Source organism: Ascaphus truei, chromosome 9 (assembly GCF_040206685.1).
Source record: "Ascaphus truei isolate aAscTru1 chromosome 9, aAscTru1.hap1, whole genome shotgun sequence".
NCBI lineage: Eukaryota > Metazoa > Chordata > Amphibia > Anura > Ascaphidae > Ascaphus > Ascaphus truei.
Genome location: NC_134491.1, coordinates 28,243,358 through 28,267,937, shown reverse-complemented (window position 1 = coordinate 28,267,937; position 24,580 = coordinate 28,243,358). Strand labels below are relative to the sequence as shown.

At 44.1% G+C, this 24,580-nt stretch overlaps 1 protein-coding gene across 1 annotated transcript in view; it reads left to right on the top strand.

Annotated features, from left to right (window-relative positions):
- SLC26A8 (solute carrier family 26 member 8) overlaps window positions 1-19,287 on the top strand; it is a 53,211-nt gene extending 33,924 nt beyond the window's left edge. Inside the window, exons 9-22 of the mRNA XM_075614136.1 lie at window positions 8,073-8,222; window positions 9,036-9,118; window positions 9,410-9,557; window positions 11,790-11,903; window positions 12,562-12,639; window positions 13,561-13,656; window positions 14,997-15,103; window positions 15,184-15,253; window positions 16,230-16,322; window positions 16,532-16,654; window positions 17,216-17,527; window positions 18,020-18,074; window positions 18,406-18,545; window positions 18,990-19,287. Coding sequence (XP_075470251.1) covers window positions 8,073-8,222; window positions 9,036-9,118; window positions 9,410-9,557; window positions 11,790-11,903; window positions 12,562-12,639; window positions 13,561-13,656; window positions 14,997-15,103; window positions 15,184-15,253; window positions 16,230-16,322; window positions 16,532-16,654; window positions 17,216-17,527; window positions 18,020-18,074; window positions 18,406-18,545; window positions 18,990-19,190 — 1,770 coding nt within the window. The 3' untranslated portion in view covers window positions 19,191-19,287. The remainder of the gene's footprint in view (window positions 1-8,072; window positions 8,223-9,035; window positions 9,119-9,409; window positions 9,558-11,789; window positions 11,904-12,561; window positions 12,640-13,560; window positions 13,657-14,996; window positions 15,104-15,183; window positions 15,254-16,229; window positions 16,323-16,531; window positions 16,655-17,215; window positions 17,528-18,019; window positions 18,075-18,405; window positions 18,546-18,989) is intronic.
- Window positions 19,288-24,580: the final 5,293 nt, after the last annotated feature.

Here is a 24,580-nt window from a genome sequence, read left to right as displayed (position 1 = left end):
CCAAATGCAAAACTGCCTTCGCCGCCCCTCTCGGTTTATACCAATTCGTCACTATGCCATTTGGGTTACATGGGGCTCCAGCCACGTTCCAAAGGTTAATGGACAAGGTACTACGACCCCATAGGGCATATGCCGCGGCCTACTTGGATGACATTGTCATCTATAGCAGACACTGGCAGTCTCATATAAAAAGGTTAAGGGCAGTCCTAACGTCCTTAAGAGAAGCAGGGCTCACTGCAAATCCAAAAAAATGTGCCCTGGGTAAATCCACTACAAAGTACTTGGGCTATGCCGTTGGGGGAGGGATAGTAAGGCCACTAGCTAGCAAGGTGGCCGCCATAAAGGAAGTCCCCACCCCACAGACAAAGACACAGGTCCGCTCCCTTTTGGGGTTAGCAGGGTATTACCGGCAGTTTATCCCCAATTTTTCAGAAATATCTGCACCCCTAACAGATCTGACAAAAAAGAGTGCCCCGACCCAAGTTAAATGGTCTTGGGAGTGCCAAGACGCCTTTGACGTGCTAAAAAAGTGCCTGTCAGAGGGCCCCGCTCTTCGGAGCCCAGATTTTAAAGAGCCCTTCATCATCCAGACGGGTGCCTCAGAGATAGGACTGGGAGCAGTGCTGTCTCAGCAATTTGATGGTGTTGAACACCCCATACTGTTCATCAGCCGGAAGCTGTTCCCAAGGGAAGTGAGGTATTCCGTTATTGAGAAGGAGTGCCTCGCTGTAAAATGGGCAATTGAGGCCTTGAGACATTATGTCACCGGAGTACACTTCACCCTGGTCACTGACCATGCGCCCTTGAAGTGGTTAAACACCATGAAGGACACAAATCCAAGGTTGACCAGGTGGTATATTGCCCTCCAACCCTTCTCTTTTGATATTCAGCATAGACCTGGAAAGGACCATGGAAATGCTGATTTTTTGTCAAGGGAAGGAGTGGAGGGTCGGGCTTCAGCCGTGTGGGACACTAGCCACACACAAACAGGGGAGGTATGTGACAGAGTGAAGTCAACTCCTATCAGTTACGCCTGGGAGACATATGTCTGAATGCTTCATCCAGCACTCATATGGGTCAACTCAGGTGGAAGTTAGGAAATCAGAACTCTTTAGCTGACACCTGAGAGCCAGCAAGGTAGATAAAGGATCATGTGACTGGCAGTAGCTGCCAGAGAGAGAGAGAGAGAGAAGCACACTGCTGCGTGAGCCCTTAGCCAGAGGGATTTCACCAAAGACTACTTCAACTAAAGTAAGGATTATTCATTTGTTTACTGACTGCTTAAAGTACCCTTATGGTTTGGTTCTGGTTTAGCCAGCCAGCCAGCCTGCTAGATAGGTCTGCTGTGTTATTAGTCAGTTTTTCTCCCAAAGTGGAGCAGGATTTATTTTGTTAAAGGGACAGTGTACCCGCATGTTATGTTACTGTGGAGAAATAAAGCCACTGAACGTTTTTATTTATCCTGAAACTATACATGTGGACTGTTCCCTGACCTCGGCTACAGGCCGTCCTGCCACAGGGACATATAACATAATATAGTTATTAGAACTGTAATATTTATTTAAAAGCCTAAATGAGAAATAGCTTGGAGTTTAGTGCTTTAAAGCTATAGGAACAAAACAGAGTTCCCCCATCCTCCCCCCACACCCCCCCCAGTATGTCTTCCCCCCCTCCCCCCTTAGACCTTCCCCCCCCCCCCCACCAACTGAAAAATACCCATTTTGGGACAACATGTTGTTTAACTCAGTTGAAAAATGTTGTCATGTGCCTATGACATTGTCGTTATCATTTGGATGTATGTTGTTCTCAATAAAAAAAAAGTGCAATAAAAAAAAAGCTATAGGAACCGGGACATTTACATTTCAGTCAGGAAGGACAGCGGATACATTAAGCATTCACCATTGTCATTTATGATCAGGGATGTGTCATGTATAATGTCAGTAAGGACTTCTGAGACTCCCTGTGGAGCAGGCTCCAGAGTGTCTGCAAAAGTCCATGGCTTCAAAAGACACCGACCTGGGGAAAGTGCTAAATGTCATGAAAGTATATAAACAGTTTGCCTAGCAGATGTCCGGGCATCCTGGAGAAAGGGTGCTTGGTCAGGTATGCTAAGCGGGTTAAGTGTGAAGTTAGCACCTGACCCATAGCATGCCATGAGGGCCTTTGCCCGATTGCAGGAACTACTGGCTAACTTGCCATTGGGTGGGAATTTGATTCCCACGCCAAGATTGGCTGTGTATTACCCAGATAGGCTTTGGAGGGTGTTATAAGCCCGTGCAGGCTATTGGGTGGGTGTTCTACATCGTTCATCTGTATGTCATCGGAAAGGACAGCGTGCGGTACAAAGACGTTTCATTGCAACCAAGGATTGTACCCCGCTGTAAAAGTTCGTTAGAACTAAGGACTTGGAAACGAATTCTGCTAGCGCAGAACGAAGATACTTCATATGGTAGAGAAACAGGGGTTGCAAGTGGCGCCCCTAGCCAAAGACGGTTTCGAGTCTCTTGTTCACGTATTAACACCGCTCCTGTGAATTAATACCTAGAGACTGCATTTCATGGACTTTCATTCTGGAAACCAATTATTTAGTTTTACCTCATTCCTGTAAGTGTTATTTCGTTTTATCTTGTAAATCAAGCTGTGCGTGTTTCTCGTGTGAATAAATACAATTTATTTCATCTCACATTTTGCCAATTTAAGGATCCAGGTATTTTTTCGTCAGGTAAGCACTGGTCTCCCGTGACATATGAGCACACACAACAAAAAGTATTTTTAACTAATTAAATCTTGGATTTGTACAGGATAATAAAGGAAAAGGAATAATACTAAAATCCAACGTCGCTATCGCTTCTTCTTCCGAATGTAAAATGTCAATTTTTTTTGTCTAATGGGAACTTGTTGAAAGACATAATGTACAGTACAGAATGTGTGTCATCACATTTCTGCGCATGCGTGTATGGCTAATTGGAACCTGATTGAAACGCATATGAGTGTCCGCACATTTCTGCGCATGCGTGTATGTCTAATTGGAACTTGTCGAAACGCATATGCGTGTCATAACATTTCTGAACATGCGTCTATGTCTAATTGGAACTTGTTGAAACGCATATGCGTGTCATCACATTTCTGTGCATACGTGTATGGCTAATTGGAACCTGATTGAAACACATATGCGTGCCAGCACATTTCTGCGCATGCGTGTAGGTCTAATTGGAACTTGTTGAAACACATATGCGTGTCATAACATTTATGCACATGCGTCTTATTGGAAGTTGTTGAAACGCATATGCGTTTCATCACAGTAGTACAGTTCTGCTGGTAGTGTACTGTATACACTGTAAGGCTGAGTCCCCGCTGGCGCTGAGCGCATTTGGCGCGCTTACCTTAGTCAATGTGAATCATCACATCCATGCTCACGCTGTGTGCGCGTGCTTATGCGCGGGCACACATGCTCATCCACGCTTGGCGCTTGGGTAAACAAAAAAATGTAACTTTAGAGTAAGCTCAATTTGCCCACAATGCTGCCCCCCCACCTCCCCCCGCGCGTGCTTCCGAAATAGCGAGGACTCCTGGCGCTCATGCTTGGAGAGCTGGTGACGTCACCGCTCTCAAGCATGAGCGCGGTCAGCGCCAGCCGGGCCGCAGCCTAACTAGTAAAAACAACGTTTATTTTCTAGATTTTTATAGTATAGTGTAGATACTGTAAGCACTAAAAGCAATTTAATTTCATTACTGTAAGTAAGATACAGCACAGTGCATTTCCTCATGGAGTCGTTACAGTAAATACTGTATCTGCTAGACAGTAGTACAGTACTGCGGTTAGTGTATCTAGATAGTAAATACCACTTTTATTTTTTAGATTTATATATTATTTTGTACAGTACTGTATTCTGTACAGTTCATCAATTACACATTTTTATATATGGAAATGCCCAAAGAACTTTAGGTATAGTACTACTACTGTAAGTGTATAGACAGTAAAAACATGAACACACCAAAAAGTATATTTAAAGAATGAACATTTTTATTTGTACAGGATAATAAAGAAAAAAGGAATAATACAAAAATACGTCGCCTCTTCTTCAAAATGTACAATCTTGTCTTTTTCTTCTTCGTAATGGCTGCTGCTTCTTGGACATCTGGGTCTGGAAAGAAATAAACGTTGCCCCCCTTATTACCCTCCCCCCATCATTTTTTGTCTATGGTCTATCCCACTCCCTGTGTTCTTTTACCCCCACCACCTTGTCTGTAGGGTCCACTGTTTACCCGCTTGTGTGACATCGCTTCAAATATTATCTTGTGCTTACATTAAATTATCTACGCTTTTGGCTCATACCCAGCTTTGTTTATTTTTCCCGAAGTCAGTGAGTGCTGGAACTCTAGTTAATTTTTGACTATTGGTTTTGGGGGAATTTAGGTCCCCCTGGTTCCCCGAGCACCCTGCGCATTACTACTTATACTGATAAAGTGAGTGCTGTCTATCATCTTTGTTTTGGTTTACAATACTGTATAAGGTTTTGTATAAAGCTTACAATTATAGTGTGTTGTCCAAAAGAATAGTGTGGCAAAGTTTTAAAAGGGTGAAGCTGGTAATACTGATGGTATAAGTAAAAAAGCAATGTTTTAGAAAGCGATATTAGAGTTCCATCGAACATCCTCCTTACAATATCTTTTGACACTCGATGTTTCTTTTCTGAAAAAATTTTTGCTGCTATTTCCGGTATTGCGCATGCGTCAAGTCGTGCTGTAGTGTTAATGAGTACAGTACAAGCATTGATACTGAATGGCAGGCATACACTACTGTAGTGTCATTGGGAATTAAAGTTAATACTGTACTGTATAGTGTGATACAGTATACTGTAGTACATTATATTTAACTTCATTATAAACTGTGCCAAACGTGTGGAGATGAGCCAATGTCAGAGGTGTATTGTGCGTACAAGCTTGGGTCACTCCTGTTGTCTGCATTATAGTTGACAGGTGCCTGCTGAAGCGGTGGAAGCTGCTGAAGCTGGTAATAATGTTGTGAATCAGGCAGGAAATCTTGCTGGTAATCTGGCGGGGTCAGGTAGCAAGGATTGTGATTCACCAGGTTTTCACTGATGGTAGGACTGTTATTGTAAGCCAGTGCTGGTAGTACATTGCTGGAATCTGGCTGGAAATCTTGCCGGTAATATGGTGGGGCCAGGTGGCAAGGATTGTGGTTCAACAGGTTTTCACTGACAGTCGGACCATTATTGTAAGCCGGTGCTGGTAGTACATTGCTGGAATCAGGCTGGAAATCTTGCTGGTAATCTGGCGGGGCCAGGTAGCAAGGATTGTGGTTCGCCAGGTTTTCACTGACGGTCGGACCGGTATTGTAAGCCGGTGCTGGTACATTGCTGGGTCAGGACAGATGAATCTTACATGGATTAAACCCGACCTTTCTCCTTTTATAGTTGCCATGAGCAAACATACTGTCAAAAAGTGGGATCACAGACCAATACCCTCTTCTATCTCCCTGAGGAGGGGCAGTGCGAAAAAAGCAATCATCATTAGTTAAGGTTTGCCTTACCGAACGCTTTCATCCACGAACTTTCGGTGAAAATTTGAAAAAATCATAGTTCAAAATGAAATATTCATATATTTCTGATAAAGTCGCCCTCTTATCTGTTCCAGCATTAATTGCAGAAAATTTTAAAATGTATAACTAAGGTCAGGTTTGGTATACATGTACGGAGTTGACATGGTGTCCATTCAACAATTGTGCAGGGATAACAATGTAGAAAAAAGCCCACAGCATTGTGTTTTAGAGCTTTTTATTATGAAACGCCTAAATTTGATAGTGTCTTCAAGGACCAAGGTCGATTCACAATGGATCACTATGGTAGACTTGGTTTTTATCTGTTTTTTTAAACACCTGTAAATTGCAGTACATAACTGGACAGTGCTATCCACTGGATAGTGCAAAGGGAATTCATTCATTTCTGCCATCTGGCGGATACACGAAGAACTGCACCCAAAGAAATCAGAATTTGGGTAATTCAAAGAAATCAACAACGGTAAACACAGGTGTGATTGGTGGCATTCATGGCAGCGTTCATGGAAGAATGCCGCGTGGAATACAGCAGAGTTCACAAAAATGGCTCCGTGAAAGGTTCGAATAACAGCCACTGCATCTGTAACATCACAGGAAGGCATATTACGTGACATGTAGGCATGACAAGAAGTTATTTCAGGAACTTATCTCACTGGGGAAATCACATCACAGGAACTTATCTCACTGGGGATGTGACATTACAGGAGGTAATCTCACTTGGGCCATGAACACACAGAATCGTCTCACTGGGGATGTGACATCACAGAAAGTGATTTTAGTGGGATCATGACAGCACAGGAAGTCACCATCTCTGTCATGTCAGTGGGATGGGGACACGACATCAGATGAAATTATTTTCTTGGTTGAGTGATTGAAGCACAGGAAGGTATCATCTCAGTTGGGTTCCAAAGTTCAGGGAAATAGTTTCAGACAAGGAGAATCCTGCTTGTGCAGCCAACACAACATAGACAAACATATTCTTCAAAATGCATGTCTCCTCTAGGACAGAGGTACAAAGTACATCTCTACTCACAAGTTCATATGCAATTCTCCTTTTAATGTGACAGCCAAGAACAGAGGAGGAACAATGTTTCAGGTCCCATATGGACCTTTCAGATGAAAGGTCCACATGGGACCTGAAACGTTGTTCCTCCTCTGTTCTTGGCTGTCACATTAAATGGGGTATTGCATTACGAACTTGTGAGTAGAGATGTACTTTGTATCTCTGTCCTAGAAGAGACCTGAATTTTGAAGAATTTGATCTTCTCAGTTCGGCTATGACATCCCAGATGTTATGATGTCATATTGATGTGAGTTCTGGAAGTCATTTCACGAAAACCATCATCTCACATGAAGTCACTCACTGGGATTATGATCTCACAGAGGCCATGACATCACAGTAGGTTATCTCACTGGGGCTATGAAGTAACAGGAAGTCAATTTACTGGGACCATGATATCACAGATAGTCACTCACCAGGGCCAAAACATAACAGGATATTAATTTAGTGGGGATATGACATCAAAGGAATTCACCATAGCTTGTCATGTCATTGGTAGGGTAGTCATGTCATAGGGTCATGACAGCAGAGGAACTCCATGTGTCTGTGGCATGAATGCCATCAAACGAAATTAGTTTCTTTGTTTGGTAATTGCATCACAGAAAGTCATCTAAGTTAGGCCATGATATCACAGGTTGTGATCTCATATGGATATGTTTGAGTTCTGTACATTTTTGTTGCATGTCACATTCCTAGAAGCTCTCTGTGTGTGTCTCAGTCCTGGATGCTACAGTATTTATTTCAGTTGCCAGTTTCAGCCTGATACCCCCTGCAGAGATAGATGCCTTAGAGTCCAGGATGAAAATGGCTCTGCTATTAGACACAGTTCCCCAGACCTGAGTAAACACCCCTTCCCACTCTAACAGTGTCCCAAGCACTTCACCCACCCACATTTACATAGCAGGCCCTGATTCCTTTGTATGTTGGCTGGCTACGTGAAGTACCTACAGCAGCACACAAAGGAGTAATTTGAAGACAATACATTATATATACATAGAGAAAGAAGCTGTTACAGGGCACACAGTATCACAAACGTCAACCATTTTGGCCACAAGATTATTATTATAGTTTATTTGTGAAGCACTAACATAATCGGCAATGGGGTACAGAGTTAGGTATATTACAAAAACATAAACAATTACATACAAGTCAGGACAAACATGAACAAACAGATGGTACAATTAGCCATATACTTGGGATCCATCTTGACTGGTAGGAGCAATGGCTGGGCTTAAGCTATAATATGCTGGCCATATTGCCCCTACACTTTTTCTGTGTCTCTGTCCTGTAAGCTTTCATTGTGTAGCTGTCCAAAATGTTCTTAGTGTGTCTCAGTTGTGGACACTTTTAGTATGTCAGTCCTGGATGCTTTCGGTGTGTTCCAGACCTGTACAATGTGTCTAAGTCCTGGATGCTCTGTCTCTCCTCTCCCAGAACCTGCAATCGCACATCTCTCACATCCACCAAACTAACCCCACAAGCAGTCTCATCTTCCTGGTTACTGTCATACTTCTCTGGGCAGGGAAGTACCTGAGGTTCAACTACCGCTCTGTTTCCTACCACATACCTATGGAATTCTTGCTGGTGAGCTCAGCAGGACACCTGGGGTCCTGCCTTGAGGCAGGGATGCTCTATCTCACCACTCTGACTGTTCTACACTCCTCTCTGTTGCTCTCTTTCTCACTTTCACCGCTGTCTTTCATTCTCTCTCTTTCTTCCCTGTCTCTTCCTCCCTGCTATCTCTGTTTCTCCACCTATCCTCGTTCTCATTTAAGCTCTTTCCTGCACTTCTCAACATTTGTCTCTCACCTGCCTTCTCTCCACACCTCAGTCGCACCCTCTTTTTTTCTCCCTGTCACTTTATCTTTCCTTTTCTACCTCTCCACACAACACTCTTTCCTCGCTCTCTGTCTACACATAGCTTACGCTCTCTTTTTCTCCACACTTTACAGTCTCCCCTTTCTCTCTCCATCTTACTCTTTCCCTCCATCTTTATAACTTCACACCTTACTATCTTTCTCCCTTCCTCTTTATCTCTCAACATCTCATTTTTATTTTACTTCCTCATCCTCTTTACTTCTCAACTCACTTTCTATCTCTCTCCTCTTTATCTCTGCCTCACTATCTCTCTCCCTTCCTCTTTATCTCTCCACTCTTCACCATCTCACTCCCTCCCTCTTTATCTCTCCGTACTTCACTCTCCCACTCCCTCTTTGTCTCTCCTATCTCACTATCCCTCTCCCTCCCTGTCTCTCTCCCTCTATCTCTTCACACCTTTCTATATCTCCCCCTCTTCCCCTTTTTCTCTCTCTCTTTATCTCTCCACACCTCACTAGCTCTCCATCCCTCTCTCTTTATTAATCTCTCCCTCCCTCTCTCTGTCTTTTCTGCTTCCAGGTAATCATTTTCACCGCTATATCCAACAACATCGATCTAGTGAAGAATTCTAACGTGAGAGTAATCGGACTGGTTTCCTCTGGGTGTGTAGCGATGCAGTGTCCTCCCCAAACTTTACTTCTGTCCTTGGTGACTACCCAACCCTCTCTATGTGTCCCCCTTTCTTTCTTTCAGTGTCCCTCAATCTCTCCCTGTTACCCCTTCTCTCCCTAATCCTAGTGTCTCCCCATCTCTCTTCCCCACCTCGCTCTCTATCCCTTCTCCCTGTGCTCCCCCCCTCACTTTTCCACACCCTCCCTTTTTCTCTCTTCCCCCCCACCACTTCTCTGTGTCCTCCTTCTCCACATCTCACAGTGCCCCTTGTCTCCCCCCAGGTTGCCCTGGCCTGTAGTTCCACGTGTGGACATCATGCCCCTGGTCATCAGCGATGCTCTGTCTCTTGCTGTTGTTAGCTACTGCATCCTCCTGGCTACTGCCAAAATATATGCTGAGAGATATGGCTACAGTGTGAGCGGGAACCAGGTGAGATGAGCTACTAAGAATGTCTGCACAGTGTCAGGAGGAAACAGAGCAGACGGTCAGACCAGGATCACAGTGTGTACATAAGTATTTGTATGAAAAGCATGTATTTTAAGAATACAAGTAAAAATATCAGCGTGGATTGTCACAGGAATGTGTCCCTGGAAGGGAATGTCTGATGTGTTATGTCTGCAGTCAGGGTGTGCGATGTTGCCTTGTGTTGTGTAATGTTGTGTTTTGTAACATTGTGTTATGTAATGTTTTTTCTCAAGGAACTGAAAAGACTCAGGCCGCGCTTATAGTGCGCGCGATGGCGACGCGACGGATGACGTCCCCCGTCGCCGTCGCCACTAGCAAAAGTTGTAATTCGCTTTCCAGCGACCCGGTCTTTGATTGGTTCAGAGGCTGTCACATGTGGTGACAGACTGAAAAATCAAATTTGACTGGATACAGAAATTCGCACTGCCAGCGTTGCTCCGTTGCGTCGCACTTATTATAAGTGCACGCGACGGCGGCAATACATTTGTTTTGCCGCAACGTCGCCGTCACTATAAGTGTGTTATGTTGTGTTGAGTAACATTGTGTCATGATGCATATACTTACATTGTGTAATTACATTGTGTAATGTTGCAATGTGTAACAATTAACAGTTTGTTGTGTAATTTCTTCTTATGTAACATTGTGTTCTGTCTCCAGGTGCTGACCACAGTTGTGGGATGCAGTATTGTGTTACATTGTGTTGTGTCTCTAGGACAGTGTTTTTCAACCGGGGTTCCGCGGGCATCCCTAAAGGGTTCCGTGCAATGTTCAGGTCATTTGAAAATTGTACAGAACAGCATACAGGCTGGTTTAAGGACACTCACTTTAAGTACACTCGCGAGTAATTACATATCGCTCAATAGGCAAACGGCAGCTCGCGCATGCGCCTGTCAGCACGTCCTGAACAGCAATACCAGCTCCCTACCTGTACCGAAGCTGTGCGCAAGCGGGAAGACTATAGAGCCTGTTACAAATGCGTTATTTACATCAGTTATGCCCGTATATGACGATTGCAGTACAGTACATGCATCAATAAGTAGGGGAAAGGTAGTGCTTCACTTTAAGTACATTTTCGCTTTACATACATGCTCCAGTCCCATTGCGTACGTTAATGCGGGGTATGCCTGTAATCCAAAGTGCAAATATTCCAGGGTATAAAAGAGAAAACAAAGAGAGATATAGCGGAATATGTAAAATACTAAAAATGTATTGAGAAGGGAAGGGGTTAATCTTGCTCACGTGGCATTGGTTTTAAACGAGCATGTTCATGTGAATGTAGAAGAGACTCAGGATCTTCAAGACATCTTCAGTGTATCAAATGAAGACCTGCCACGTATGTACAATGAAGAAGAAAGCAGAGAATAGTATAATAATGTTTATATTCAGTGTAGATGGAAAGGTGGAAATACAGTCACAGTTTCCACAAAAAAGGCACTTGTAGACCACTCAGTCAAACTAGACAAAGCACTGCAACTGTAATGCGATGCCAATTCCTCGCCCCGACAACCTCCACACGTGATCTCACTTTCGCATTGTGACGTCACAGCGGCGGGCGGGTTAGATCTCCTTCGGTGTCCGGGATGCACAGAGATCCTCTGTACTATTCACCCTATGCATTTCACACAGGATGAGCTTCCTCAGGGATTCTATCTAGTGTGGTCCTCAGGCCTTCTTATACTGTTTTATTGCAGTGACGCCACAGCGAACTGGCGCCAGAGTCCAATAAAAGGGCTAATATGTATATGAAGTGCAAACTTAACACAGTATAAAAATATTTTTATAAAGTGATTCTAAAAGAAACATTTGAAAATGATACCGAATACAGAATAATTTACAATGCATCTGATCAAATGAAGACCTCCCATGTATGTACAATGAAGAAGAAAGCAGAGAATAGTATAATAATGTTTATATTCAGTGTAGATGGAAAGGTGGAAATACTCGCTATTAGAGAGGGTTGGAATCTTCAGAATTTCACAATATAATTATAGGGTTACTTAACCTAAATAAGGTTGAAAACCACTGCTCTAGGAGCTGATCGCAGTCGGGGAGTGTAATGTTATGTTGTGTAACATTGTGTTGTGTCCCTAGCAGTTGATCATAGCCGGTATGTTGTGTCTCTAGGAGCTTAGCGCAGTCAGGTTGATGTATAATGTTGTGTTATGTGTGTTGTATAACGTTGTGTTGTGTCATCAGGAGCTGATCACCCTCGGAGTGTGTAACATTGTTGGCTCTTTTTTCCGCACCTTCACTGTGAGCTGCGCCATTTCTAGTAGCATCGTCCAGGAGAAGTTTGGGGGGAGGACCCAGGTAAGGACAGGTTGTGACAGACCCAGCACTAGAGTTCAGCTCTCCGCCACATGGCACAGAACATCATAAAGCTCAGAATCAGAGGCTAGAATTGGATCTATATCTGGATCTGGATCAGATCTGGATCTCAATCTGTGTCAGAATCAGAATTTAAAACATTGTCATAATCTGTATTGTAATGTAGAACTGTATCATAATTTGGGTCAGAACCCCAACCTAGTACAGGATCATAGCCTGGGTCAGACTGAATTTAGAGCATGATCTTAGTCTGTGTCTAAATCAGAACCTAAAACAGGGTCATACTATGGACCAGAATCAGAACCTAGAATAGGAATCTAGTTTGGGTCACATTCAAAACCTAGAACTAGATATTTGTCTGAGTCAGAATCATATACTGCCTGGCTCATGCTGAAATCAGAGCCAGTCTGCTGGGTGCTGAGTTCAGTGCCTGACTGCTAAGTGCTGAAATAAAAAATCAGAGCTCGTCCGCTGAGTGCTTAGGTTTAGTGCTGTGGTCAGGACCTGTCTTCTGAGTGCAGAGCATATCGAGCTAATACTGAAATCAGAGCCTGTCTGCTGAGTGTTGATATCATGCCCACTGAGTACTGAATTCATAGCTTGTTGACTGCGATCATGCACCCCTCTCCTCTACTCTCAGGTTGCAAGTCTTATCTCTGCCTGCATTATGCTCGGAGTCGTCCTGAGTCTCGGACATTTCTTCAGTACGCTGCCTGACGTGAGAGACATCTCAGAGCAGAGACCCAGATACCTGCACACCTCCTCGTCTCTATTCTCTTTCTCTACCTCTCATATGCTTCATTCTCTCTATCTCTCTATTTCTCTTCTGCTCCATTGTCTCTCTACCTTTTCTCTGCTCCATTCACTTTCTCTACCTCTCCCCTGCTCCATTCTCTCTTTCTCCCAGTTTACTCACACATCTATCCTTCCCTTTAACTACCTCCTTTTCTCTCTCTCCCACTCTATTTCCTCCCTTACTCGCAACTATCCTTCCCTCTCCCTCTTCCTCTCTCTCCTTCTCCATCACCACCTATACTCCTACCCCTTTAACTATCTGCCGCTCTCCATCTCATCTCCTTCTCAATCTCTTCACCCCCAGTCCATCTTTAACTTTCTCTCTATTTCCATTTCTCTCTTCTCTGAGTCCATTCTCTCTCTCTATCTCACTTTTGTTTAATTCTTTATCCTTTATTGTCTTTCTCTTTCTCACCCTCTCTTTTTCTCCCCCCTCTATTTATTCCTCCTCTCCGTCTCTATTCTCTCTGAACTTGTACCTCATTATCTCCCACCCTCTTTCTTCTCTCTCCCTCTCTGTTATTATCCTTTCAGTTCTCCATTACTCCCTTTCTTATCTTCTCTCTCAGCATCTACATCTCACCACCTATTTTTTTTCTATCTATTAATCTCTCTCCCACTATTTTTTCCCTCTTCACTCTAACATTCATTCCCTTTTATCCTCCTCCTATAATTCTCTCCGCCTCTTTCCATCTCTTCCCCTCTCCATCCCCATTTATCTCTTTCTCTTTCCATCTTCCCCACCTCTCACCCTCTCTCCATTTCTCACCATCTCTCTTTCTCTCACTCCTACCCCACACTTTCCTAACTCTTACTCCCTCTCCATCTCCCCTACCCCCCTTAGGCTGTGCTTTCTGCTATGGTGTGCGTAAATATGGAGCCTCTATTATTGAACTTTCTGGACATTCCCCATCTCTGGAGACAGGATAAATATGACTTTGTGAGTATCTTGTGGGTTATTGGGTCAGTCCCACGTAGGAGCAAAGTGACCCAATGACATTGATGTGTTTAATAGGTTCAATGGTAAGTTCCATGTAAAACCAAAGTGACCTAATGACAGTGGCATGTTAAAGGGTTATTCCCACATAGGAGGGTGACCCATTAAACACGTCACTGTCATTATGCCTCTTTGCTCACACGTGGGTGACCCTTTAAAGCAGGCGTGTCAAACTCACTTCATATAATGGGCCTATTCAGATTTCATTGTACATTTGAGCCATACGTACCATAAGCAGTGCCAGCGCAACGTATCACGCCAACCACACAGGCCCTTCACTCACGCCGCGCCTCACATCACCTCCATTCCCGGTAAGGACAGATGTGGCGGGGCTGCAACGCCAGTTTTTCTGTTGCCAGAAGCTACCGCCTTGTACTGCACTCCCGTTCACGGTGGCTATAGTCTGCCGGCAGGATGAAAGCGTTCGGTGGGCACATGTTTTACACCCCTCCTTTAAACTACTGTATTAAACACATCACTCCCATTACGTCACTTGCTCCTACATAGGATCGACTCTTGAAGCAGCCCCCCCCTAGAAGAGTACATGAGGTTAACTCAAATGTTAATATAACTAAAATGTTAGTATCTTGCCTCATGAGCTTGTTCTGCTCTTTTTTGTATTTATAAAAAAAAAATGTTTTTCATTGTTAAAAATCATGAATTTTAAAATTCGAACAGCGTCAGAAATAGCGAGAAGAAAATTGCATAATTGTCATTATGTTACCTTGCTCCTACATGGGACTGACCCTTTAACTCAAACATATTGTCAATAGGCCACTTTTGTCCCATGTGTGATAGACCCTTTAACCCATTAAACATGTCCCTGTCAGTAGGTCACTTTGCCTTAACATGGAATTGATCCTGTAACCCATTAACCTTTTCAGTGCCCTTATGATGTACCTGGTACGGAAATGCCTGTTTGCCAGTGACTGAATTGGCAAATGCTTCAAACTGAATGATTGGCCTGATCGAAATGGAAGTGAAACCACCTTCACTTAAGTTTCTGTCAGCCAGGGTGTGTGGCAGTCATGTGATCGCTGCTGAAGAGATCACATGACTGAAAATGCCAAAGGTCAGATCGCACAGTGGTGCTACCTGACCTCCGGCACTAAAAAGGTTATTTTTAGTGGGTTACTTTAAACAGTTAAACATATCACTGTTATTAGGTCACTTTGGTCCTATGTGGGACTGGCCCTTTAATCCATTAACTATATAGAGGTAATTAGGTCACTTTCAGCCTACAGTACCTTCAACCAACCCTCTCCCTTTCTCTCTCACCGCAGGCTGTCTGGGTCTTCACCTGTGTGTCCTGTATTCTCCTTGGGCTGGACAAAGGTCTGGTCTTGTCCCTATGTCTCTCTCTCTTCATCAATACCTTGAGAACACGCAGGTGACACTGTGGCATTTTGGGAGTGGGGGAGGGGGCATGGGGCCTTGGCCTAATCCTTCCCCCCCCCCCCCATGTTTCAGGGTGCTGATTCTGCCTCTCGGACAGATTCCCAACACCAATATTTATCAAGATTTTGCGGAGTGCAAACAGGTAACTAAAGGAGGTAGAATGACCACCTTAAGAACATTGGTAAGATCTCTGGATTCCAGTGTCCACTTCTAAAGGTCACATCTCAAGGACCCAGAACGGAGGAGTTATAGGGAGCAGTTAGAGGAGGAATTTTAGAGAGAAAATAGAGGAGGGTTTATAGGAGCAGTTGTAGGGAGAGGTTTTAGGAGGAATTATAGGCATCAGTTATATGGAGCAAATTGAGAATGTTTTTTAGGAGCAGTTAAAGCTGCCATTTTTAAAAACAAAAACAAAACATGTTTTCCCTTTAATAAGGGCATCAGTAGAATCCACACAATGATAAGTAATTAGCTAAATTGCCGATCAATCTGTGACGATTTGGCTCGGGGGTTCACTAAATTGCTGTCAGTGCAGCAGAAGAGGACCAAAGATGCAAAGTTTTGTGGGGAAGATCATGTGATCAGGCAGTCATTAGATACAATTGATGCACTGCTAGAGAGAGGGCAGGGCTCAAAAAGGGGTGTGCCAGAGCCTCTTTCAAAAGAGGAAGGGGATGTGACTTTGTAAATCGTTGCTATAGAAACAAAAAATGCTTGTTACATTATAATACATTAACAATGTCATTCACCGTTGTTTAAAAAAAAAGGATTTTCTCAGTACAGAACTGATTTATTTAAAAGAAAACACATATGTAGGATATTGCTTTGTCGTTGGCTTGAAAGGAGGGGTTATAGGGAGCAGTTTGGGGAGAAATTATATGGAGTGTTTATAGGAGCAAATGATTTCTAATGAGCAATGAATAGGATCAGGGGAGGTCAGCACAATTGTATTATGGGATGTATTCATGTTTTTGTCTTCTAGCAGGTTTGAGGTTTTGTTAATCTCAGGGTCACCAAGAGACTCAATACAAGTATTATAATGTAACCCACAAGAATATTCGTGTACTGGATCAAGAAGCGAACTGGGTGATATTGATATGTCTCCGCATGTGTTTCAGGCTCAGGACATTGAGGGTGTGAAGATTTTCCAGTGCTGCTCTTCTCTCTACTTTGGCAATATAGAGAATTTCAGGAAAAGTCTGTTTGAAAAGGTCCCTAAAACATAATTGTTCCCTATAACTTGTCCTTTTGCTATATATAACCACTCCTTATGTCTCATCCTATTTGCCCATATAACTGCTTCCTATAACTCCTCCTATCGCTTCATATAACCGCACCCTATATTTCATCCTATTGCTCTATATAACTTCTCCCTATAACTCATCCTATTGTCCCATAATCATTGCTCCCTATTACTTAGGTTAACATCCAGCCAGAGGCTCTGTCAGCAGCCAGACGAAGAGTTCTGGTGAAACAGAAGCTATCCAGACATCTGCTGTATGAGGAACAGAGAGAGAGAGTAGGGTGGTGCAGTCTTTACAGAGTGAGTGAGGGAGGGTTGTGGGAGAGTTGACAGGGAAAGGGTGAGAGGAGGGATAGGGGTGTGTGGACAGGTAGGGGGATAAGAAAGAAAGGAGGGAGAGGGAACGGTGAAAGGAGAGAGAAGGGGATGCAGGGTTGATGGAAGAGGGGGATAAGAGAGAGAAAGGAGAGAGTGAAGATGTAAGAGGGTGAAGTGTACGAATGGAGGAAGAGTGGTATGAGAGAAAATGGATGAAGGATAGAGAATCTTGAGAAAGGAGGAAGAGTGGTGTGATGGGGCAGGGGGTGTGAGAAAAAGAACAGGGAGGTGAGTGAAGGAGGGCGACAGGGACATGAGAGAGGGAAGTGAGAAGAGAATAAGGGACAGGACAGAAAAAGTAGAGGAGAGAGAAAGAAGAGGTGAGAGAAAGGAAGGGTAGGTGAGAGAAAATCAGAGGGGGTGAGAAATGAGGTGAGAAGGGGTTGAAGTGAGAAGGTGGTTGGAGAAGGGTTTGAGAGAGAAGTATGAGATTGTGTGAGTTGCAGTTATTAGATGTTTAGTTTCCAACCCTGTGATGTTTAGGATCGATATGTAAGGAGAAGACCCCCTTCAGAGCCCGAGACCTCGTCTTATTATTTTGGTCTCCGACCCTACAATTATGGGGTCTGGGACTACCGAAGCAGATATGATGACCCTTCGCAGCCCCAACTGGAGCTGGACCAAGAATTTGATTATTGTTCCCCCAGCATGTGCACCGCACAACCTGAAAAATACTCAGATGCTCACCTGGGATCCCCCGTGGAGTCTGATCCCTCGCTCCTCATACACACCATTATCCTGGACCTGTCCATGGTCCACTTTATGGACTGTAGAGCTGTGTGCAATTTCAGAGAGGCAAGGACTGTGCAACTGCTCCCTATTACTAATCCTATAACCCCATATACATTGTCTCTATAACTAATTTTATAACTCACTCTATACAGTGATTCCATTTATCTCTTTCCTATAATTAATTCTACAACTCCATATATACTCCATATAACTCCCTACATTGCTTTATATAATCCCAAAGACCGGCTTTATATAACTCATAATATATCTCCATATAACCACTCCTTATAACTCATATGGTACTCTATATAACCACTCCCTATAATCCCATATACCCCACCTTCTACCTATAACTCACCCTATAAAATCTATTTAACTGCTCCTTATATCTCCTCTTGCTCTACATAACTACTTCCTGTACTGTAAATTGTATTGCTCCATAAAATCTCTACCTGTAACTCCTGCTATTGCTTGATATAACCACACCCTGTAATTCCTCCTATTGCTCCATATAACCACGCCCTATAACTTCCGCTATTAATTACTGTTCTACAGATCTGGCTGATGATTAATGAACTGGAGATTACTGTCTTATTGGCCGGGTGTCAGTGTACGTATAAACCTCTTTAAAACATATCAGTATCTCATATATGTACAATATAGGATGGAGATACCCAGAGATATGTGGCCTCAGTTGCCCCAGCAATTTTATCCCATATGGCAAGTGGGGCATTCTCCAATTGTCCCAGGATCTAATGTTCCCTGGAGTATATATGTGTACATCTCTATATGAGAGCCCTCTTTTTTACTCTGTTGCCCCATGGTATATATAAAGATACCACCGCAGCAAGTATCAATGTGAGAGCTGATACCCCCTTAATGTGGGGAAACTGCGAGGAAGGGGATATCAGACAGGTAATGCCCCATCCCACTCTTTGCAGCCTCCCTCCTTGATGACCTGGAGCGCAATCACTTCTTCAGTGCTGGGATCCCACGTTCCGCGCTCTTCATCAGTTTGCATGATGCGGTTTCGTTCACTAGCAGTTGGAAACTACGGCCCCGGAGGGAGATCTCAGTGGAGGTAAGGGAGCACTGCGTGCAAGTAGAATGTGAGAGAACCCTCTGACATGCTGGTGAGAGCACTGAGTGAGGCGGAGGTGAGAGAGCAATGTGTGCAAGGTGGAGGAGAGAATGCTACGTGGAAGGTGAGAGAATGAGACTTGGAAGGCGAATGTGAGAGAAGGCTACATGCTAGGCGAATGTGAGAGAGCTGTGTGTGATGCAGATATTGTAGCGCTGTCAGGTGCTGTTGAGAGCACTGTGTGCGGGGCACAGATGAGAGAGTACAAGTTCAAAGCAAAGTCCCATGGGGGAGATACGGACTGTAAATAAAACATGATCCCGGTGAATGGAGCTATCCTCCTGTGTTTGCTTTCTGTGAGGTATGTTCATAATTTAAAAAGCAGTCTCGCCCTCTGCAGGGCAGTCTGTATTATCACAAGTCATAATGTTCGGTTTTTTTCAGTCTCTCTCCAGATCAAACAGGGAGAACCTGGGCCTCAGGAGGTCAGTCAGCGATCTGGACATCCGCCCCCGACGTTACCAGCCCTATTTCCGGGCCAGTGGCAGTGACATTTGGGACCCACGAGCCACCCTGGACTTGGGGCCACACACGGGCCATGCATCCCACCCTAAATTATACCCTAAATTATACCCTAAATTATAGGGCCGTCTTGAGAGACACCTCAAAAACAGCGTCAGTGGGAGGCTACCTCTCCCCAATATTTTAGCAAAGGGTTATTAATAAAGTTTGTTGAGATCAATATGGGTCATTGGCTGCAAAGAAGTTTGGGAACTGTGTAATAGAACAATTATAAAGTCCGAAATATATAACTGCCTGTAGCAGGGTTGCCTTCTAGGTAGGGTCAGTGAGGAGTCCACACAGCAATTTCTCTCCAAAGCAAAGTCCTTTATTTCCCAGATGGTGAAAACTGGTTACAATACACTTTTGTACAGGAGTGTAATTCCATAAACAAAAATAGCAAACGCCTGCAAAGAACTCAAATCATCCTTGACTTGGATGCAGGGAGAGAGTCCCAGCTATTCCCCAGGTCAGCTCTCTGGGAACCTGCTCTCTTGCAGGTTGTGGAACTCTGGACAGGAAGATGCCTACTGTATCTTTTAAACCCTAGTTCCAATGAGGAGTTGATTGGAACCACCTAGCAGCCTTAGAAGCTAGGGTGTGGTCTCCTGGGCCTGAAAGAGTGCAAGAGTTTAACCTCTTCACTCCCTATCTTATACACTCCCTCACATACCTCCTCCCTTAGTGCTGCTTCCCGCACACTCGCCATTTGAGACATCCCTACCTTCACGGGACAAAAAAATTGAGGTGGAGTCTCTCTGCCTTATACAGAACTCTAAAGGAAAAGAGTTGAAGGGTGAGGTACCACCGTGTGAAGTGTTGGGTGTCCTTCGTGCTATGGGGCCATTTAAAGGGGGCATGATCCGTTACTATGGTAAATGTAGCCCCCAGGAGATACTACCTGAATGCAATCACTGCCCATTTTACGACTAAGCACTCCTCTGAGTAGGCCTGTTCTCTTTTTAACAGTTTCCTACTCAGTAGGATAGGAAACTTCCCCATTTATCTCCTGGGACAAGAGAAGGTGTACCTGTTCCGGTTTGGAAGGGGTGTTTCAGCGGGCACCACGAGGCAGAAAAAACATAGCAACTGCTGGACTGTGCTGTGAAGTGTCCTTTATTAGAGCATGGTTAAAAAGAGGGGGGAAGACAGGTACCTAACTAGTTTGGGGCACCTTTTTTCTCTCATACAAACCCTTACTACCTCAGGTGCACCTTTTCTTGTTTCCAACTTGTGCTGCCTTTTGGGTTTTCTAGGGCAGAACCGGGAAGGAAACAACACTGAATCCATGAAAAGGAACACTTCCCGGAGTGTTTCGTACGTAGCTTTCATTCCCTGCTACTTAAAGCTGCAGATCAAGCAATATCCTACATGTGTATTGTTTTTAAATAAATCAATTCTGTACTATGAGAAAATACTTGTAGTATTTAAATGTTCTCAATTACAATATAACAAGCATTTTTGTTTCTAGCAACCATTTACAAAGTCACATCCCGTTCGTCTTCTGAAACAGGTTCTGGCACACCCCTTTTTGTGCCCTGTCCTCTCTCTAGCAGTTCACTCATTGTATATAGTGACTGCCTGGTCACATGATCTTCACAACAGAACTTTGCATCTTTGGTCCTCTTCTGCTGCACTGACAGCAATTTAGTGAACCCCCGAGCCGAATCTTCGCCAACTTGTTAACACGGGTGAAAGGATCAATCGGCAACTTAGCTAATTACTTATGATTGTGTGGATTGTATTGATGCACATTGTTCTGACTCAAGCTCACTGTGGCAAGTGAGTAGAGGCAGGCACCTTAACTCAACCCCATATACCAAGCAAGGGAATCTTCTTATTTGCTGAAGTGTTTATTTTGGGCAACAACAATACAAATAAAAAGGTACTGAGCTAAAACACTGGGGCATGGGAGCAATGGAGGGGAAAGAGAGCTAGGATGGCAGTGGGATAATTCTAGGTAAATAGGGTGGCTACGGTATCAGGGATAGGTAAATTACAATGGCTTTACCAGAGGAGTAGGAGAGGTGACTGCTCCAAGATGACTGCTGAATGTAAAAGGAAGCATGCTAGCCTGGGTAAGCAGGAAATACAGTCAAGCACTGCCAACTAGCAGGGGGAGCAAGCAACAGCTCAACTAACTATAGTGCACGGGGGTTGCCAGGGCAACAGGCTGGGAAGCCAAGGGAAAGTTACATTTGTAGCAACATTACATTGAGGAGTGATGAATTAAACAGGTTCCAGGACACTTCCCATCTGGTATCGGTAGATACCACTATATCACAAACATATATGTGAAACATCTAAAATACATAAACATATATAAAAGTCCATGTCCACATAACATGTGGTAATGGCCAGTACCACTGGGGCTCCAAAGTCCTTTGAGGCCACAGGTACCAAGGTAGGTGCATCAGTCCAGGATGGCTGGGAGTTCCTCAATGTCTCTTAGGAGTCCATAGAATGGGCAGGACCCATAAGTGATAATAGGGAGACGCAGGTGGTGGTATCCCAAATCCTTAAAGTCCTGGTAAAAGTTCTGGTCCTGAAAACTGCAACCATGAATGTTGTTGGTGCTTATGGGAGAGTCAAGCTGAATTTGCCTCCAGGATCATGAAGTCTTGTCTGTTGGATAATTCCAACCGTGTTTTCCCAGCACACTTGAGGATTGGAAAGGCGACCACCTGTTCTTGTGGGGTTGCCCTTGTTGATTAGAGGATTCAACTTCCAGAAGGAACTCTGTAAGAGACGTGTTCAGAGGTATGCAATGCAGACTGTTTTAAGGTGAAATTAAAATAAGGCTTTATTGCGCCTGTTGCTTTAAACACAGCAAACATGTAAATCAGCAAACAAAATCCACTCCACTCTGGAGTATATATACACTTTTGATCCAGCTCTAACTGCATGGTTAGCCCAGCGATTCACCAGCCCAAATCATAGAGACATTCATATACTTAGATAGACATAGATAATAGTCTTAAAAGAAAAGTCTTATCTGTTAACTGCGTTGCTGTAGGGGAAGGCTTCTTTGTTCTCCTGGTGTCCACAACCGTCTGTGATAAGGCAATGTCAGGATCCAGGTATAGAAGTATTCTCCCCTTTGTCTTGTTGTCCGCTTGCAGTCTCTTTTGGCAGGCTCAAGATGTCTGTCTCCTTGTTCAGCTCAGTTGTTGACTAAGGAGTCTCTCTTCCTGTCTCAAAGGCAGGCTTTTTCTAACCACTATAATCAGCCAGGTGGTGTTAGTTAATTGCCTACCAGCAGTTAACCACCACACTGCTGGATTAGAGGCACATTTGTGAACAGGGATAAGTCCCCTGTTACATACCTCCCCTGTTTGTGGGAAGCTTGGGCTTGCCACGGCCAAAGCCCATCCTTCCACTCTCATTCGAGATCTTTCTGTGACTTGAATGAGAGTGGATGGAGGAAGAGAACCCTCAGTCCCACTGGGATTGGAGCCCTTTCTCCAGTTTATTCGTGTCTCCTCCCGAAGGTGCTTGAGATCATCACTCCTCAGTCGCTCGAGGAGGACTTTTTCCAAGAATAGTCTTTTTACTGCATGGGTAGTCATGAGATTTCCCTTGCGTCGGGTGCTCCTCTTATTGTAGGCAGACTGTATGGCAAAAGTTGCAGAGTGTTTAAGAATAGCCATTTGAGTTTTCCGCTCTTGAAGCTGTCTCTCTGCACTTTTTCCACTCAATGGAGTTGCTAGTTCAGCTTCTTTGGGAATGAGTTGCAATTCCAGATCCACTTCCAGAGAATGTCCCATCTTTTCAGCTTCATCAGCTAAGGATTCTTCTGGTTTTGATTCTGCACGTATACCTTTTTTTGTTGCCTATTCAGTGGCTGAAAGTTTAGCTAGTGCTTGTTTAGGTGGTTCAGACTTTGCAACCTTGTTTTTTAGGCGAGCGGTGCTCCCAGCTCTCACTGTACCCTTTTTCCTTTGGGTTTTTGTGGCTGTGGGATACTGATGCTTGTTCATGATCAATACTTGTCCTTGTAGTACTGTAATCTCATCCGCGAGAGATCCCTGTTTTTTGAGTGCATCTTGCAAGTTTCTTCTCGGGGAATTTATCTGCGCACTTTGCTTTCTCTGAGCTTGCTTCTACATTTTCATTGTATTGTAAAGCCCTGTGAATTTCTTTGCTTGGGCCACAGTTACTTGTCTCAGTTTCTGGACCTTCTTGTGCTCCCTCTTGTGTCGAGTGACCTGGGCTCTAAGCTTGGCCTCTAGCGATGCTTTGGTGATACTCAGGGTAGCCTTCAGTTTCTCATGCTGCTTTGCGGGGACATACTGGGTAATCAGACGTTCCTGCAGCACTTTTATTTCTTTTTCAGCCTGCAGATTGTCTTCCTGCAGAGTTTGCTGCTTCTCCTCAACATTCTGGAGGTGCGTACGCAGACCTTGCAGTTGGTTCTGCAGTCGGTGCTCTACTTCAAACTTTTCCTCTTCCAAAAGTTCATTTATTTCTTTAAGCTCATGCAGCTTTTCATTCTTTTCCTTGACGTGGTCTGTCAAATGAGAATTCTCTTCTTTCAGTCTTAAATTTTCTCTTTTTGCAGTCTCTGTAATTTTCAGGGCCTCCATATAGTCCTCCTTCCATTTACGCACATCTGCTTTGAGAATGACAATCTCCTGGCGTGAGATTTACTTCTCTAGGTTGAGGGTCTGAAGCTCCTTCTGAGAGACTTTGAAATTTGTATTAAGATTGACAATAGTTTCTTTAGAATTGTCCAGCTCCTCAGCGAGACTGTGTAGTTCCTTTCTGGAGACTTCCAGTTTTGTGTGGCCGCTGTTGATCTCATGCTGTGAGGCATCCAGTGCTGCGCGAAGATTGTGAACATCTTGCTGAAAGACTGTAATCTCCTTCAGTGCCTCCTCATACTTCCGCTTCAGCTTAGCCATCATTTTATCAGATTGGCTAAGCTTTTCATCCATGGCGGTAATAGTAGCATTTGCAGTATCTAGCTCAGTCTTTAGATCGTCCAATTCTATCCTGGCCAATGAGTACATCGTGAGCACATTCTTCTGTAGCTCCACGTTATTTTTCAGTAGCTCTGCGTAACCATCTTTCTTCAGTTTCAATTGTTCCTGCAGCAGATCACAGTCACGCTTGGCAATTTTCAGGGCATCTTCAGGGCTGGTCAAGGGATCGTCACTCACTGGTTCCGGCTCCGCTTCCCTGGGATGGTTGATTGAGGGTTTCTCACTGTTGGCACCGGACAGACACTTCTTTGGGTCACCCGACTTATGCCTTGGGCCTTCTGGATATTTGGTCATTCGCATGACGAATCCTCCATTTTCTCTAGGCTGCAGGGCATCTCGGTCCCCATTTTTCTCCGTGGGATCTGCGGCCATGTCTGTTCCTTCCACGGTACGTGAAGAACTGCTTTTCTTTTTTCGCCTTTTTGTTTTTGATGACTCTGTGCCCTCAGGGATACTGGGGTCTCCATCTTCATTTGAAATTTTAGCAGC